General features: G+C 36.0%; 1 protein-coding gene across 4 annotated transcripts in view; it reads left to right on the top strand.

The window, feature by feature from the left end:
• Nucleotides 1-9,862: 9,862 nt before the first annotated feature.
• dpy19l3 (dpy-19 like C-mannosyltransferase 3) overlaps nucleotides 9,863-14,748 on the top strand; it is a 53,071-nt gene continuing 48,185 nt past the window's right edge. Inside the window, exons 1-4 of one of the 4 annotated variants that reach the window (XM_067402040.1) lie at nucleotides 10,139-10,156; nucleotides 10,752-10,916; nucleotides 11,014-11,139; nucleotides 12,155-12,282. In XM_067402040.1, coding sequence (XP_067258141.1) covers nucleotides 11,031-11,139; nucleotides 12,155-12,282 — 237 coding nt within the window. In that variant the 5' untranslated portion in view covers nucleotides 10,139-10,156; nucleotides 10,752-10,916; nucleotides 11,014-11,030. The other 3 variants (XM_067402041.1, XM_067402039.1, XM_067402043.1) reach the window with 3 other exon arrangements.

The raw sequence follows: 14,748 nt of genomic DNA, 5'->3' as shown, positions 1-14,748 counted from the left end.
ATTTCAACCGATCCAGGAAAGACCTCAATTGGATAGACCTACAACCAATCAGAGCTACAGAGTAAGTGATGTATGTTGAGCGACGCATAGTTGTCAACAGAACTCAACTGCACACATGCTGGAACTAGTAGAAGATGAGCGTAAACAATCTTTGCCGGTGTTGTAAAAAGAATAAGTATACACGGAGTACTTGCCAATTAATGCGCTGTCGATATCTTCTATAACGGACACGATAGCGGAATCTACACATCTCAGTTCTTCAACAACAGCCATCATTGTTGTAAACTAATTCAACCCAAGCGCTCTTTGATGACGTGGCTGATTATGTTTCTGGTGATAATCTGTCAATCATCGCCCTGACAAATGTGATTGGTCCGAACAGTTTCTGTTCGGGCATAATTACTCCTCTACGGATCGAGTCCAGACCGAACTCCCCGACCTCAAAATGTTGTGGGCGGGGCTAAGTTCGGCTGGCATCCAGGCTAACAATGTTAGGTTATTGATTTTAAATAAACACCTCTCCAAGCTGATATGCAATGGGAAAAGGGAGACAAATGAGATTGGAAAAAGGCAGATTCATTTCATCAAACTCATGTTCAAACTCAGGTTGCTCATGTTAAATAATAAATCCACTATACTCTCCATGTCACATGGGTTTCTTTTGTAATTTTGTTTGGCTCAACCAATGGTGGGCTGATATGTAAAAAGCCATTGTTAACAAACTGGGCTATTTGCACCTAATGTAAATACCCACGTAGAAGGCGATGTTCTCAGGACCTTGCGCAACGTTCCCTAAAAGTTCTCAAAAGGTGTTGAAAATTCCGAAACTTTACAGAACATCCGGGACATTCCTAAAACCTCCTCTTTTGGTAATGAAAGTGCTGCAGTTCAAGGTTCCCTATATGACTTATAGGGACTTTCATTCTAGTTGTTTTATGGTCAAAAAAGAACGTTACAGAGAGGACATTTGGGACATTAACTGAATGTTGCTACATGGTCGATATGAGTTTAGGGGGACGTTCTATTTTGGTTATTTTATGGTCGCGCAAAAATGTTACAGAGAGGATATTTGGGAAGTTAACAGAATGTCCTATAGTAATAGTCCCCTAAACATTCCCAGAACATCCAGAATGTTCCCTGAAGGTCCACCAAATAACGTTCCCCAAACCTTAAAAGAACTTCACATCGTGACCATCTCTGAAAGTTCTAGAAACGTTACTAGGTGACAGGTTACCCCGCTAGAAATTTTGTGTTCCCAGAACATTCTCAGAACGTCCACTGGTATTAAGGACGTTGTCTAGTAATGTTCCCAAAACGTTCAGAGACAGTCATGATGTGAAGTTCTTTTAAGGTTTGGGGGACGTTATTTGGTGGACCTTCAGGGAACATTCCGGACATTCTGGGAATGTTTAGGGGACTATTACTATAGGACATTCTGTTAACTTCCGAAATGTCCTCTTTGTAACGTTCTCGCACGACCATAAAATAACCAAAATAGAACGTCCCCCTAAACTCATATCAGGAACGTTATTAAATGACCAACAGAGGACCATGTGGCAACATTCAGTTAATGTCCCAAATATTCTCTTTGTAACATTCTTATGTGACCATAAAATTAACCAAATTGGAATGTCCCCCTAAAATCATATAAGGAACCTTGAAATGCAGCACTTTCAATACCAAAAGAGAATGCTTTATGTCCCAAATGTTCTGTAAAATTTCAGAATTTCCATCACTTTTAGAGAACTTTTAGGCAAAGTTGCAAAAGGTCCTGAGAACATCGCTTTCTATGTGGGTGTTTTATAGAAAACAATTTTGAAGTCACTGTTATAGAAGTAAGCATTTGCTTTAGATGGGCTCTTGATTCTTGACATTTAACACTAGATTTTCTCTGGCTGCTTTAACTGAGTTTTCAAGACACTTGTTATAGCAAAAAACGCAAAATTCTGATCAGATGAATTGGGTTGTTTAGTACTGATGATTCAATCATCATGGAATGTTCTGATTCACTGATCTTCTCCAGAGACTAAACTATGAGTGTATTAAATGTTAGTTTTTGCATTAATTAAGTTTTTTTTTTATTATTATTCATTATGCTGACAGAGTTCTGAACAGTGTCTTTTAGACTCACACAGGCATCATGAATCAGCGTATGATCCTCAACAATGATGACAATAAACAAAAATCTTTTTTGTGACTTTAGTAGCTTGTTTTGTGATGTTCAGAGTTGATCTGTTTATCTGAAAATGTTGTCACCATTGTCTGTGTGAATGAACATGATGCTGTCTGAATAAATTCTGCATGATAAAAACTTTCAAAATATCAAAGCAGGACAGGATTTCATCATCATAGGACTACAACAACATGAAAGAAAATACAATATTCAGAGATCAATTAATAAGACCCCTGTATGATGATAAAATCATTAACAATGAGCAACCAAAAACATTTGATCTTTTTTTTTATTTTTTATTTATTTATTTTTAAATGTAACAAATGCTTTAGAAGTAAAAATATCAAGGGTCAGGAGCCCGACTAAAGTAAGCACTTACCTCTGTAATGGTGACATTTATCAATTTTGATAAAACATCAACACCTCATTAAGATTTGTATGTAAGAAATAAAGTCAGAGTGGTTTGTAATAAGTGAAGACGCAGAGATCTAGAGAGATCTATTAGTGTTTAATGTTATCTGAGTTCTGTGAGGTTACCATTGTGCTGGAGAGTAGAGCCTGTGCTTCAGTCAGTGATGATCCAGAAGCACTGATGTTCTGCTGCATGTTGCTTTATTTAAAGACACTAACTGTGTAGTTGCTGTTGCAGTGATACACAGTGGTTACATTAGCTTATGCATGTGCTGTTGACAGTTAATGACTTATTGCTAGAGATTTGTGTTTTTAAAAAAAGGTTTATAATGTTAATCCAGGAATTACCTGTAAAGTGCTTTTTTGTTTTTTTTGTAAGACATTTAAGAAAAAAAAAAAGTTTTTGTTTGAACAGCCACTTTTGTTAATCAATTTAGCTCTAATTTTCAATTCAAGTTTTTGACAAGGGCAGCAGGGATGTTCTGAGAACATTTCCAAATAAAGTATGGTTCCCTAAACGCTCAGAGAACATCTTGAATGTTATGTGAAGGTCTGCCAAATAACGTCCCCCAAACCTTAAAAGAGCTCCACATCGTGACCGTCTCTAAACATTCTGGGAACGTTACTCAACAGTGGGGACGTTCTGAGAATGTTCTGGGAATGTAAAATTTCTAGCCAGGTAGACACTCTGAAATAATTATATTTAAAAAGGGCTTTAAAACCAGCCAGACGGCTACTTCCGCTGTAGACAGGGTTATTGAGCTAACAATAATTCCGTCCTCATTCTTCACTGTCCACATTTTCATTTCAGCAAATTTCTTAGGTTGAATTCAGACAATGTGAATAATATTCATGAGCCTGTTAAGCAAATAACAGATATTAAGCTGTTGACAATATGCAATGTTCCTGAGGAAAGATGTACAAAACAAGTTGTTTTTGAATGCAAGTTAATGTTGTTAAAGTGATACTCCACCCAGAAATAAAAAATAATAATAATAAAAAAAAAACATATAAAATTGTAGGGCAGGACTTGAATTTGGCTTAATATTACTACATACTACATTAATAGCTTTGATTGCAAATCAAATAAAGATTTTTTTAAAAAAAAAAAAAAAAAAAAAAGAAGATTTTTGGGGGGTACCTAGGGAGAATCGTTGCCATATGGCAACTCTGTACCACAATGGAAAATGTGTGATTGTGATTTTCTTTTCTATTTAAATGCACATTTCTTTTAGAAATGTATATATTTATATACTTGGAACTCATGCAAACCAAAAATAAGTAGATCCCTGTCAATTAATCCCTATCATTTGGCTAACTCATCCTCACTCTTATGACATGGAAGAGCTAAATCTGTACTCTTCATATTGCCCTTTCCGTAAAATATTGCTATATTCATTTTCTGAAAAGAAGAAATAATTTTGTTATTTATACATCAATACAACTATTCTACAAAAAAAAACAAATCAAAATAAATAACAGCAATTGCTGATGCTGTAAAAAATGTGATGCTATAAAAAATCCAAATGGGGAAATACATTACTGCAATTCCACTGTGGTACAGAGTTGCCATATGGCAAAATTGACATTTTCTCAATTTACAGTAAAACTATGTTAGACAAAATTGATTTGTGAATAAAACTGTCTAATTTACTTATCAAAGATGCTGCAAAAAAATCCCCCTTGGGAAGAGATGTTTAGAAATGAGGTAAATAGAGCAATTTCTGGAGCATTTCTACAGCTGTCTTCTGTGTGAGGGTGACAGTGGGAAAGAGAGTTTTTGAGGGACATTCGCATGTCATGGGAATTAAAAACAGCACATCATTGGCAACCTTAAGGCCTACCATTTTAATTCCCATAGTGCAATATATTGTATTTCCTTCTGAAAAACAAGGAAATGTAATTAATTATTGACATATGGCAACTCTGTACTATAGAGGGTTAAAGATTACAAGTGCACATGATTTGGAAAAAAATAATGTGCATGGATACATCATTTATAAATACTACTATATTCCATAAAAATACAAGAATTTCTGAATCAGTTTAATCTGTCACTTTCGGCCAACTGTCAGCACATTATGAAGCGTGATATAAAAGCGCTGTGAAAAGTGACTGTCCTCTGTGCTTTCACATCACTTCTCGAGCTAGAGTAAATCATGAGACAATTTTCATTTTGGGGATCAAGTATCTGTTTTCTTATGGGTAAGTAACCTATTCTCTTACCTGAGGTGGCTGTACCCCCCGTTTCACATTTGATCCCTTTTGCTGGCAAAGTTGTTCTGTCCTCATTGGTTAGATTAGATGTTGATAGATCTAATTAAAGCAAGAGACCAGGCAAGCGAGAAGGGTTATCAGCCCCATTTACAATGATAAAAGATGTGGCAATAAACAGATGAACTGCTGAGTCTTAAACAGGACCAAATACCAAAGGTAGCACAGCGAGTGTGTTAGCTGACTATAATGGTGAAATAAGCATAAAAATCCATGAGGCCACTTCGGTGAGCCACTTGCCTTTTAAATCTTCCTGTGATGTTGTTCTGCTGTTGCTTTCACTGGATGATGAGGAAGAGGAAGACATACTTTCAAAGGAGTCATTTAATCAAAGACTGTTTGCTAAAGAAACACATTTTCTTTCACCGCAGATGGGAGTATTCTGTCTCGCTGATGTTGAAGGCTGTGGCAGCCATAGCAACAGCAGTCATGTTGCAGTCAAACAGGGTTTGGTGTGTAAATGGACTCCTGCTGCTATAGTTAAACTGCTCAGAGTCTGCATATCTGAAGCATACCCTCACAAAAGCTAAACAAAGCATGGTTACCATGGTTGCAACACATTATTCTCACAATTGTAAACAAATTAATATAGCATAATTCATTTAGCAAATGGCATCTCAAACAGAGTACAATCAGTGACAAGGATGTGGCTAATCTTAAATCACCTTACTTAAAAAGAATGAGGACTGTTTTTTTCTTCAACATTTTAATTTCAAATTTATATAAGGGGAAAAAATTGAGAGGCTGTGACAACATTTTATTGTTTTAATCACTATTTAACTTTATGCATTTTTCTGAAATAGTCAAGCAGTGTGGCAAATTATTATTTAGAAACAGTCCATATAGATCCTCAATTATTATAGGCAATAATATTTTGCTTTCTCATTAATTCAATATAATAAGTTAGACTCTCAGGGAAAACCCAGTGTTTTAAAATAAAATAGCTTGATTTTATGGAAAATTACATTTGATCAGTCAGTGCAATCTGAGGAAAATCACATTGGTTCATTATTCTGACAGTCTGATTACATCCAACAAATATGATTAGATGCAGCTATATTAATGTAATTATTGTATGTGTAAATTTGCCACATAAATAAAAAATTAATGCTGGGCAAATGATTAATCGTGATTAATCACATTCCAAAATAAAAGTTTGTGTTTGTGTGTGCTATGTATACTTATTTTGTATTTTTAAATGCTCATACATGTATTAAGAAATATTTGCATGTATATACTGTACATTTATATAATTTATATTATATATAAATATAACATTTTTTTTGTTAAATATATACATGTATGTGTGTATTCATACAGTCAAACCAAAATTACTCAAACATTTTTGATATATTTTTACTAGTGGGTGCAGGACACTATAGTTCATTTATGTAAGTGAGGATAGCAAAATAAAGTAAACTGTGACATATTATACCCAAAAATTCTTCATACAGATGACCGATAAAAATTTGGCACCAAAAATTATTCAGACACTTTGACCTGACCATGTTTTGCTTAAGTGTTATCTGACATAATTAAGATGAATTTTTCTGACACAGTTTAACTCTGAGATCTTGTCATATTTTATTATCTTTTTTTTTTTTTTACTATAGTGAATAAACTGTATTAAAGAATGAAATGTTCAAGGTGTCTGAATAAATTTTGGTTTGACTGTATACATAATATTTATACACAGCAGACACATAGGCCTATATATTATGTAAACACAAACTTTTATTTTGGATGCGATTAATAGCAATTAATCATTTGCCCAGCATCAAATCAAATACATTCAACTGACGAGGTACTATAATTTTGAGTGTACACTCTTAAAGGAAAAGGTTCTATATAGAACCAAAAAATGTTCTATCAGGTGCTTCATGGAACCAATAAAAGGTTCTATATAGAACCCTTTTAAGGGTTCAATCAAAAGAACCCGTTAGGGTTCTTTATTGCCAGGAAAAAGGTTCTATATAGAACCTTTTATGGGTTCATTTTATTGATTTAGTTTTTAATTTATTTTAATTAAATTTTATGAATTAACCTGCTTATATAGTTACTTTATCACTTAGAAAAAAAAAAAAAAACATAGGCATAACACATCAAAATAATATGTAATCATTTAAGACATTTTTATTAACATTTACAATGACACAAGCAATATAAAACACACTGCAATTCATAGAGCAATAGTTAGAAGAGTTAACATAAATATATGTTTCTAAAAAAACTAGCTAGTAGAATTGTTTTTAAATCCATAAGCATTAAATGATAATTTAACATTCAGATAAGCATTTAAACAATAAAAACAAATGACCCATGACAAAGGTAAGTGAGAAAATTAATATCTCTTGCGTTATTTTAATTACATTTGGCTAAATCCTTGATATATTTACACATCTTACATGTTTTGTTCAAGAATCAAAAAGAAGAAATGTGGTTTACGATGCTGTCCGGGCCTGCGCTATTCTCGCCAGGAGGTTTGTCATTTCTTACATGAATTCCTGAAAACTCTGTTTAAAAACGGTTGTGGACTAATGGTGGCGAGAGTTCATGTTATATCCTAATACACTTTTCTTTGTACTGTAGATTGTATTGGACCTAGAAAATGCATAAGAAAACAATGTTTCAGGAGCAGTCAAATCATGTGATCACTGTACAGCCAGACTGCACTGAATTCAACATGCATTCAAGAGAAACCCCGAAGAACAAAGAGAGGAGCTGATGAAGATGTTTCTTCTGTGGATAGCTGTGAGTATTTGGTGTTTGCAGTTATAGCACACTTTTTTTCTGAATTAATTGAAGGCCTAATTTATGCTAAACACTGTATTTGGTTCTTGAAGACGCATTATGAAATGAAGATGAAGAAAAGACCTTCAACTGCAGACAAGCATTTAAACAATAAAAACAAATGACCCATGGCAAATTCAGTACTGAGAAGGGCTAAAAAGTGCTGAATGAAAGAAATTGGCTTTTGGATGCTTCATATTGAACAAAAAGTAGACAGCCAACAGATACTTTTGACATCTCTGTGTTTTCAATAGGGGGCACGTCCATTTTGATGCTGACTCTCTTTGCGTTCAGGGGGCTTGACATCCTAAGATGGAGATGCAAGTCAGAAAAACATTTATTAGACTTATGGAGAGTACAGTACAACAGAAAACAGAAAGGAATCTCTCACAATTACATCTTAAAACTTACGTGAATCATAGAGGAGTGTGTTATTTTCATCTTATTGAAGTAATGCTGCACTCCAGAGTCCATCCCTGCAGTGAGAGTGCAAACAGAAATATTAATTTATTATTATTAATTATTGCATTAAACATGGAAAATAGAAAAACAAATATAAGCCACTTTAGATTAGCAGATTTACAAGTTTCCCAAAGCTGGTACTGTGAGTAAAAATAATGTACTTTTTTGAGTCATTAGTTTGCAGTTGAAGGTCTTTTCTTCATCTTCATTTCATAATGCATCTTCAAGAACCAAATACAGTGTTTAGCATAAATTAGGCCTTCAATTAATTCAGAAAAAAAAGTGTGCTATAACTGCAAACACCAAATACTATAAATTCTATATCCACAGAAGAAACATCTTTATCAGCTCCTCACTTTGTTCTTTGGGGTTTCTCTTGAATTCATGTTTAACAGTGTGGTCTGGCTGTGATCACGTGATTTGACTGCTCCTGAAACATTGTTTTCTTATGCGTTTTCTAGGTCCAATACAATCTACAGCACAAAGAAAAGTGTATTAGGATATAACATGAACCAGAGATTTTAAGAATTCATGTAAGAAATGACAAACCTCCTGGCGGAGAATAGCGCAGGCCCGGACAGCATCGTAAACCACATTTCTTCTTTTTGCTTCTTGAAAAAAAAAAAACATGTAAGGTGTGTAAAAATATCAGGGATTTAGGCAAATGTAATTAAAATGACGAAAGAGATATTAATTTTCTCACTTACCATTTTAATCGTCGTCCTCTCGAGCGCTGAGCTCAAACGGATGCTGCGTTCACGCGCTTTCTAATTACTCGTGCGCGCGCGGCTGAAATCCGACACTGCGCGTGCAGACAGTACAGAACTGATCAGCGCATAACGTTACACATGCAAGTTATTTGCTGTTTATGTCGAAGATCATTTAATGCATCTCTTTGGAGGGTTGAGTTATAATAATTGACTTTCAGAATCTAAGTAATTCCTACAGGGATTTCTTTAACCAGCAGATGGCAGAATTCTGCCCCTAGCGCCTAGATCCAGAAACAACGTAGGCTATATTTAATTTAGATTTTTTTTTTTTCATTACAGTATAATGCGGCAATTATTTTTTCTAATAAACCTATTAAACTTGAAAATGTATATAAGTTTGTTTTCTTCAGAATGAAAGGTGTGCCTAAGTAAAAACACAAATATAATGTTCAATAGTGTAATTATTTAAATAAAGCACTAATAATGTATATAAAGCACATTTAGCTTTGTGCCAAAAGGGTTCTTTCTCCTTATATAGAACCTTTTAGGCATAAAGGGTTCTATAAAGTTGGTTAAACCCCAAAGTGCTTTTCTTTGGCTGTCACAAGTAGCATGTCAAATATATATTATAGGCTACATATTAACAAATTCAACATTCACTTCAGTCAATTAATAAATGATACAGATGATTTTCAAACTCATTTTCAGCTTCATCTATATTTGATCATTCATATTTGATAAAATAACCATTGTGTGCACACACTGTGATCACAGAGATAGCTATTAAATGCAGGCCTACCCATTTTGGTTTTCTGGCTCTGCTTATAGGACCAACTTAAATTGAGAGAAATTAAAATTCATTATAACACGAATGACAAAATGTTCATGTCATTGTTTAATCCACATAAGAAAATATACCTGCAGTTTAGCACAGTTACCATAAAAAATAAATTATCCATAGCAGTTGGCCATTATGGGTGTCATGATCATGCGTCCCGGGGCAGCGGTTCAACAGGTACTGAGCCTCAGTCAGAGGTGTAGAGTCTCTCAGGAGGGTGAGGCGCTGGATGTGATAGTATGCGCTCGCGCTCATTTAAAGCCGTTCATTTCTCTACGCTGCGGTGCTGATGCTGTCAATCTGTGGAACAGGAATAACGCCGCGCTGATTTAACCAACTGCTCGTAACATTTTATGTTATATCTTCATTTTTATTCTCGTTCAGTGTACGGAGAAGTGGTTTGTTTTTATGCGCCGCTCGCAGGCTGGAGGCGAGTGTCCGTGAGGGAGGAGGAGCTACCGGACATCCGATAAGGAACTACGAGCTTCATTGAACAGGGTGAGAGACGCGCATGCATTAGTGCATATTAATGTGCATTGTTTTACAGTGAGTTAAAACGAGCGAGGTGAGGCAGTAGACCGCCGTATGTCTGTCCCCTTGCTGGAGAGCGAGATCAGCGGCTGATGCGATCTGAGATCTCCTGACATTGTTGCTGAGCTGTGAGCAGGAAACGCCGCTGCAAAACACAGGCCTGCCAAAGAAAGAAAGAAAGAATGAATGAATGAATGAAATTAGCGCGGGGCGATGCTTTATTGTTTTGAACCGCGGTCCGAGCGATTATAACTGCGAGTGCGCTCTTTTGTTTTGACACTGTTTGTTATGAAGCTCTCTGACTGTTGAACTTGCGGGTAGTTCGCGAAGTGTCAACATGAATGGAGACATTTGACTCCGTTAGCTCTTGCGTTTCCGGTATAACGGCAATAGAAGTGTTGTCAACACCGCAAGAGGCGGGGTTTTAATCATTGTTTTAATAGCTTGCTGATTGATTTATGGCTGTCACATTTTAAACATGTAGGCACAAACAGCCTGTATTATGCTTCTTTGTGGTGACTACAGTATCTCATTATAGCTGTAATCATTTGCTCAAAACCAGGGTGCGAATTATGGGCCTGCCCCCTAATTAAGGCGTTGGGATGTCTTCAAAGTTTGTGTTCTTGATACAGAAGGCAGACTACATGTATGCAATTTAACAGCATTTTCAAACAGTAACTGCAGGCTTGTCAATAAACATTATAGTGAACTGCGTTCCACTGAGGAGGTAACCACAACAAGTCCTGTTATTATATATACACACAATATATTTTACTTTACAGTATATTAAACATGTCATTGTTTTTGAATATATATTTCACTAGGAAGCCTGTTTTCCAGTATGACTGCCCTCAGGCAGAGGAAGGGCAGTAAAGGGAAGGAGCCGGGGCCCAGCATTCAGAACCTGAAGCCAGAGTGTATAAATGAACCTAGAGAGAGGTTTGCAACAGGTCAGTGGTGCTGTTTGTTGCAAAAGTAGACAAGTACATTTAAGGGGATACTCCATTCAAAAACATTCATTTTTTCCGCCTCATCATTTACTCACTATCATGTGTATCACTGCTCACGTCCCAGATGTATATGAATTTCTTACTTTAGATGAACACAAAAAAGATTTTTAGAAAAAATAATCCATCGCTGCAAGTCCATATAATTCAAGTTGATAGAAATCTAATATTTGAAGCTTCATAAACCACACAAGCGATTACAATGGTAACCCATAGGATTCTAGTGCATGGATCACTGTCTTCGGAAGTGAAAGGTTAGGTGTGTTAAACTATAAACCATAGTTTCTGGCCATCTGTCATAACATGCATTTACGTCAAGCTTGAACTCATGAACGTGTGTATGACAGTTGAGTGGAAATGATGGTTTATAGTTTAAAATATTATTTTTCTCGCACATGCCTATTATTTCAATTCAGAAGACGTTGATTCATCCACTAGGATTGTATGGGTTACCGTCGTAATCGCTTTGTGTGGTTTTTGAAACAGGAAATTTTAGGTTACTATTTACTTTCATTATATGCAAGTCACTTGCATTATACTCACAGAGATGGATTAGTGTTCTACATTTTTGTTTATGTTCATCTGATGAAAGAAAATCGTCTACATTTGGGATGGCATGAGGGTGAGTAAATGATGAGTGAATTTGGATTTTTTTGGGGGGCCTTTGTATCCCTTGAAGGTCAAGCCAGAGCCTTGAGATGTGGGCATCAACATGCAAAATTGATCACATGTATCAAAGTCTAAAACACTGCTTTTTATACATTGACATGTAGGTATAGTCAACAGAATGTCCAAAGGGAAAGCTCAAAATAAAGTTACCAAAATAAATAATACAGTATAAAAATATAATAATATTATTATAATATTAACCATAGATCAGTGTGCATGTCTGTTGTTTACCATGTTGATTGTATAATATTGTGGTCCGACTCTGAGCAATACTTGACTTTCTCTCCAGGTGGATTCTCATGGTGGACAATATTGTGTGTAACCATTGGCTCAATAGTGGGAGTTAGTCTGGGCTTGCTGTGCTGCATCTATGTGGCTACACTTCATGAAAATGACCTGTGGTTCTCCAATATAAAGGTAAAGAGCTTTTTATGTTCAAAGCTCTGAAACATAGAGCTACAACTTTCCACTTGTGATTCATTTGCTTTTCAGTCTTTGATGAAAGACAAAGGTCTTTCTAGTGTTCTTAGGCTACTTTCCTAATATAAAGAACAGCTCAAGAGATCTAAATTCATAATGTGTGGTTGGGTTTAGTCAGTGATGGTGTTCTCTTCTGTCCTATTTTTTATGCATTTCCTCTTGAAAAAGAATTGTTTTCCATATGTGCAGACAGATATTTTTCTTCCCCTCTTTGGTATAACAGTCACATAAACAGTTAGCCAGAGTTTGGGCTTCAGATCATGTTATGACTTTCAGACCTAAAACAGATGAAACTACCTTTGCCAAAAAAGTTATGTCATGTTCAGTTGGATAAATCAGTATATGTCCCTCTATCCCAGATCACTCATTAAAATACAACAGATTAGGAGTAATTTAACCACATCTCCCAATCAATGCAGGATTTACTGCTGCTGGTTTTGCAATAAATCACTTCTCTCTTTTTTTTTTTAAGATTATTTATGGTGCCATGAAATTTGAGAGCTCGTTTTTATGTTTTGTTTGTCATGTGACTTATGGAACCATGTCCTAGTTTTCATTTAGTGAAGCTAACAGCAGCCAAACCTGCTGCTTTTATGCCAGCATTGAACATTTTGTGCTCAGATTCTTCTCAGAACACAATGCATCTCATAAATACTCTTGACTATGCACTACATTTCATAACCCCAGATAAGAGCACGTTTTTCAGACTGTGATGTTAGGATAGATTTAGACTTTGATTTTATTCTTTCTTTATTCTTTGAAGAATATTTACTAGTCTGAATAGCATATTTAATAATGACTGTATCATGAAAAAGTCCCTGATTACAGTATGTTACTTTATTCATAAAGTTGACACTGTAAACTGATGCTTCCAAACCCAATTTCTAGAGGACCCCTAACACTAAACATTTTGGTTTTCTCCCTAATCAAACCCACCAGATTCAACTTGTTAGTAGAGACTCCAAGCTCTAAAATGGGTGCCAGATGAGGGAGACGCTGCTGTAACAGTAATCATAATTTTTACATAACAGTTATGCCTGGTTTATATAGTGCAGCGTGTGGACTGCATAGCACAAAAGGTCATCTCAGGTTTTAAATGAAGTCAGAGTGCGACAGCAGTGGAAAAAGGAAGCTCATGCACGCTGGCTGGTATTTTATGGCTTGCTTATGAGTCATCCTACTTTCATCTGCACTCTTGCTTTTCTGAACGTGACTGGAAGCTTCAGTGATTGGATGACCACGGTTTTTGTCCCCATATGTTTCTTTCGTTCTCCGGTTGAAGAATGCCTCGAGTGAGCATTTGCAGGCAAATAAATCACCAGTTTTGTTTCAAAGGAAGAGCTGTGGGAATGTAGTTAGCAGCTAATCAAATGTTACTGCTGAGAGCCTCTATTAGAAAGACAGATAAATTCCATGTTATTTTTATAACCGTTTACACTTTTTCAGTGGAAACCAGCGGTAAATTTCACAGGAGCTTTGTAAATGTTCTCAGCAGGAGTTGGTTTTCCAGTATCATAAGTTTCATAATTGACGATATTGTCATGATTTGTGAACAAAGGCATTAGAAGTCCAGTTGTTTTTTCCTCTGGGACACCGCCTACAACAGGAGACAGCTGCTGTTAGGAAGTTCGTAAATTTGTTGCGTGTAAAAAGTCATGTCCATGACGGTCTTAATTTCAAGCTGGACATCGCTCCATTGTTAGTTCAAATAATTGCTTTTACAAATGCTCTTAAAATTTTTCTAAATGATGTTCCAAGCATTTTTTCCCCATTCTTTTTAAATATATATATATATATATATATATATATATATAAATTTCCCCTGACTACCAAGAGGTCACCAGTTGTGCGGCCCACATGCCTTTCCTCCCGTCTCAGCCCCTCTCTCTGATCACATGTAAAATGTTCCTCCGGCAGATTGCTGTTTGGTGCCGGCTGGAGCTTAGAATGATCTCATGAGGTTTTGTTTTATTGTTTTAATACATGTGCTGTGAAGTTTTTGGGCAAGTCATTTTGGAAAGACTGATAAACAAAAGCGCTTGCAGTCTAAAACAGGGAAAGAGAGAAGGACATTTAGGAAAGACTGGGAAGACAGAGGATAATAGTCTTAGAGAATGAGGGTTCGTAGCAGGAGGAAGAGCAATTCGGATGATAACGTAGGGACCGCCCTGGATAGACCTCTTTTGCTGAACTTTGGGGCAAAAGAGACTCAGAGGGATTACAAGAGTGGGCAGAGGGGCACAGAAGAGTGCCTAAAGCTTTCATGGAATCTCATTCCAGGACAAAACTATTGGCCGGCTGTTGTCATAGCAGCAGGATTACTGTTGGCAGGGGTTATTGGGCTGTTTCATGCATGGTGTGTTTATTCTATACACGAGAACCTGCTGTGGTTTTCACACTTAA

The sequence above is a fragment of the Chanodichthys erythropterus genome, chromosome 11, assembly GCF_024489055.1.
Source record: "Chanodichthys erythropterus isolate Z2021 chromosome 11, ASM2448905v1, whole genome shotgun sequence".
In the NCBI taxonomy this organism is placed as follows: domain Eukaryota; kingdom Metazoa; phylum Chordata; class Actinopteri; order Cypriniformes; family Xenocyprididae; genus Chanodichthys; species Chanodichthys erythropterus.
This window is presented reverse-complemented; position numbering and strand designations above follow the sequence as displayed.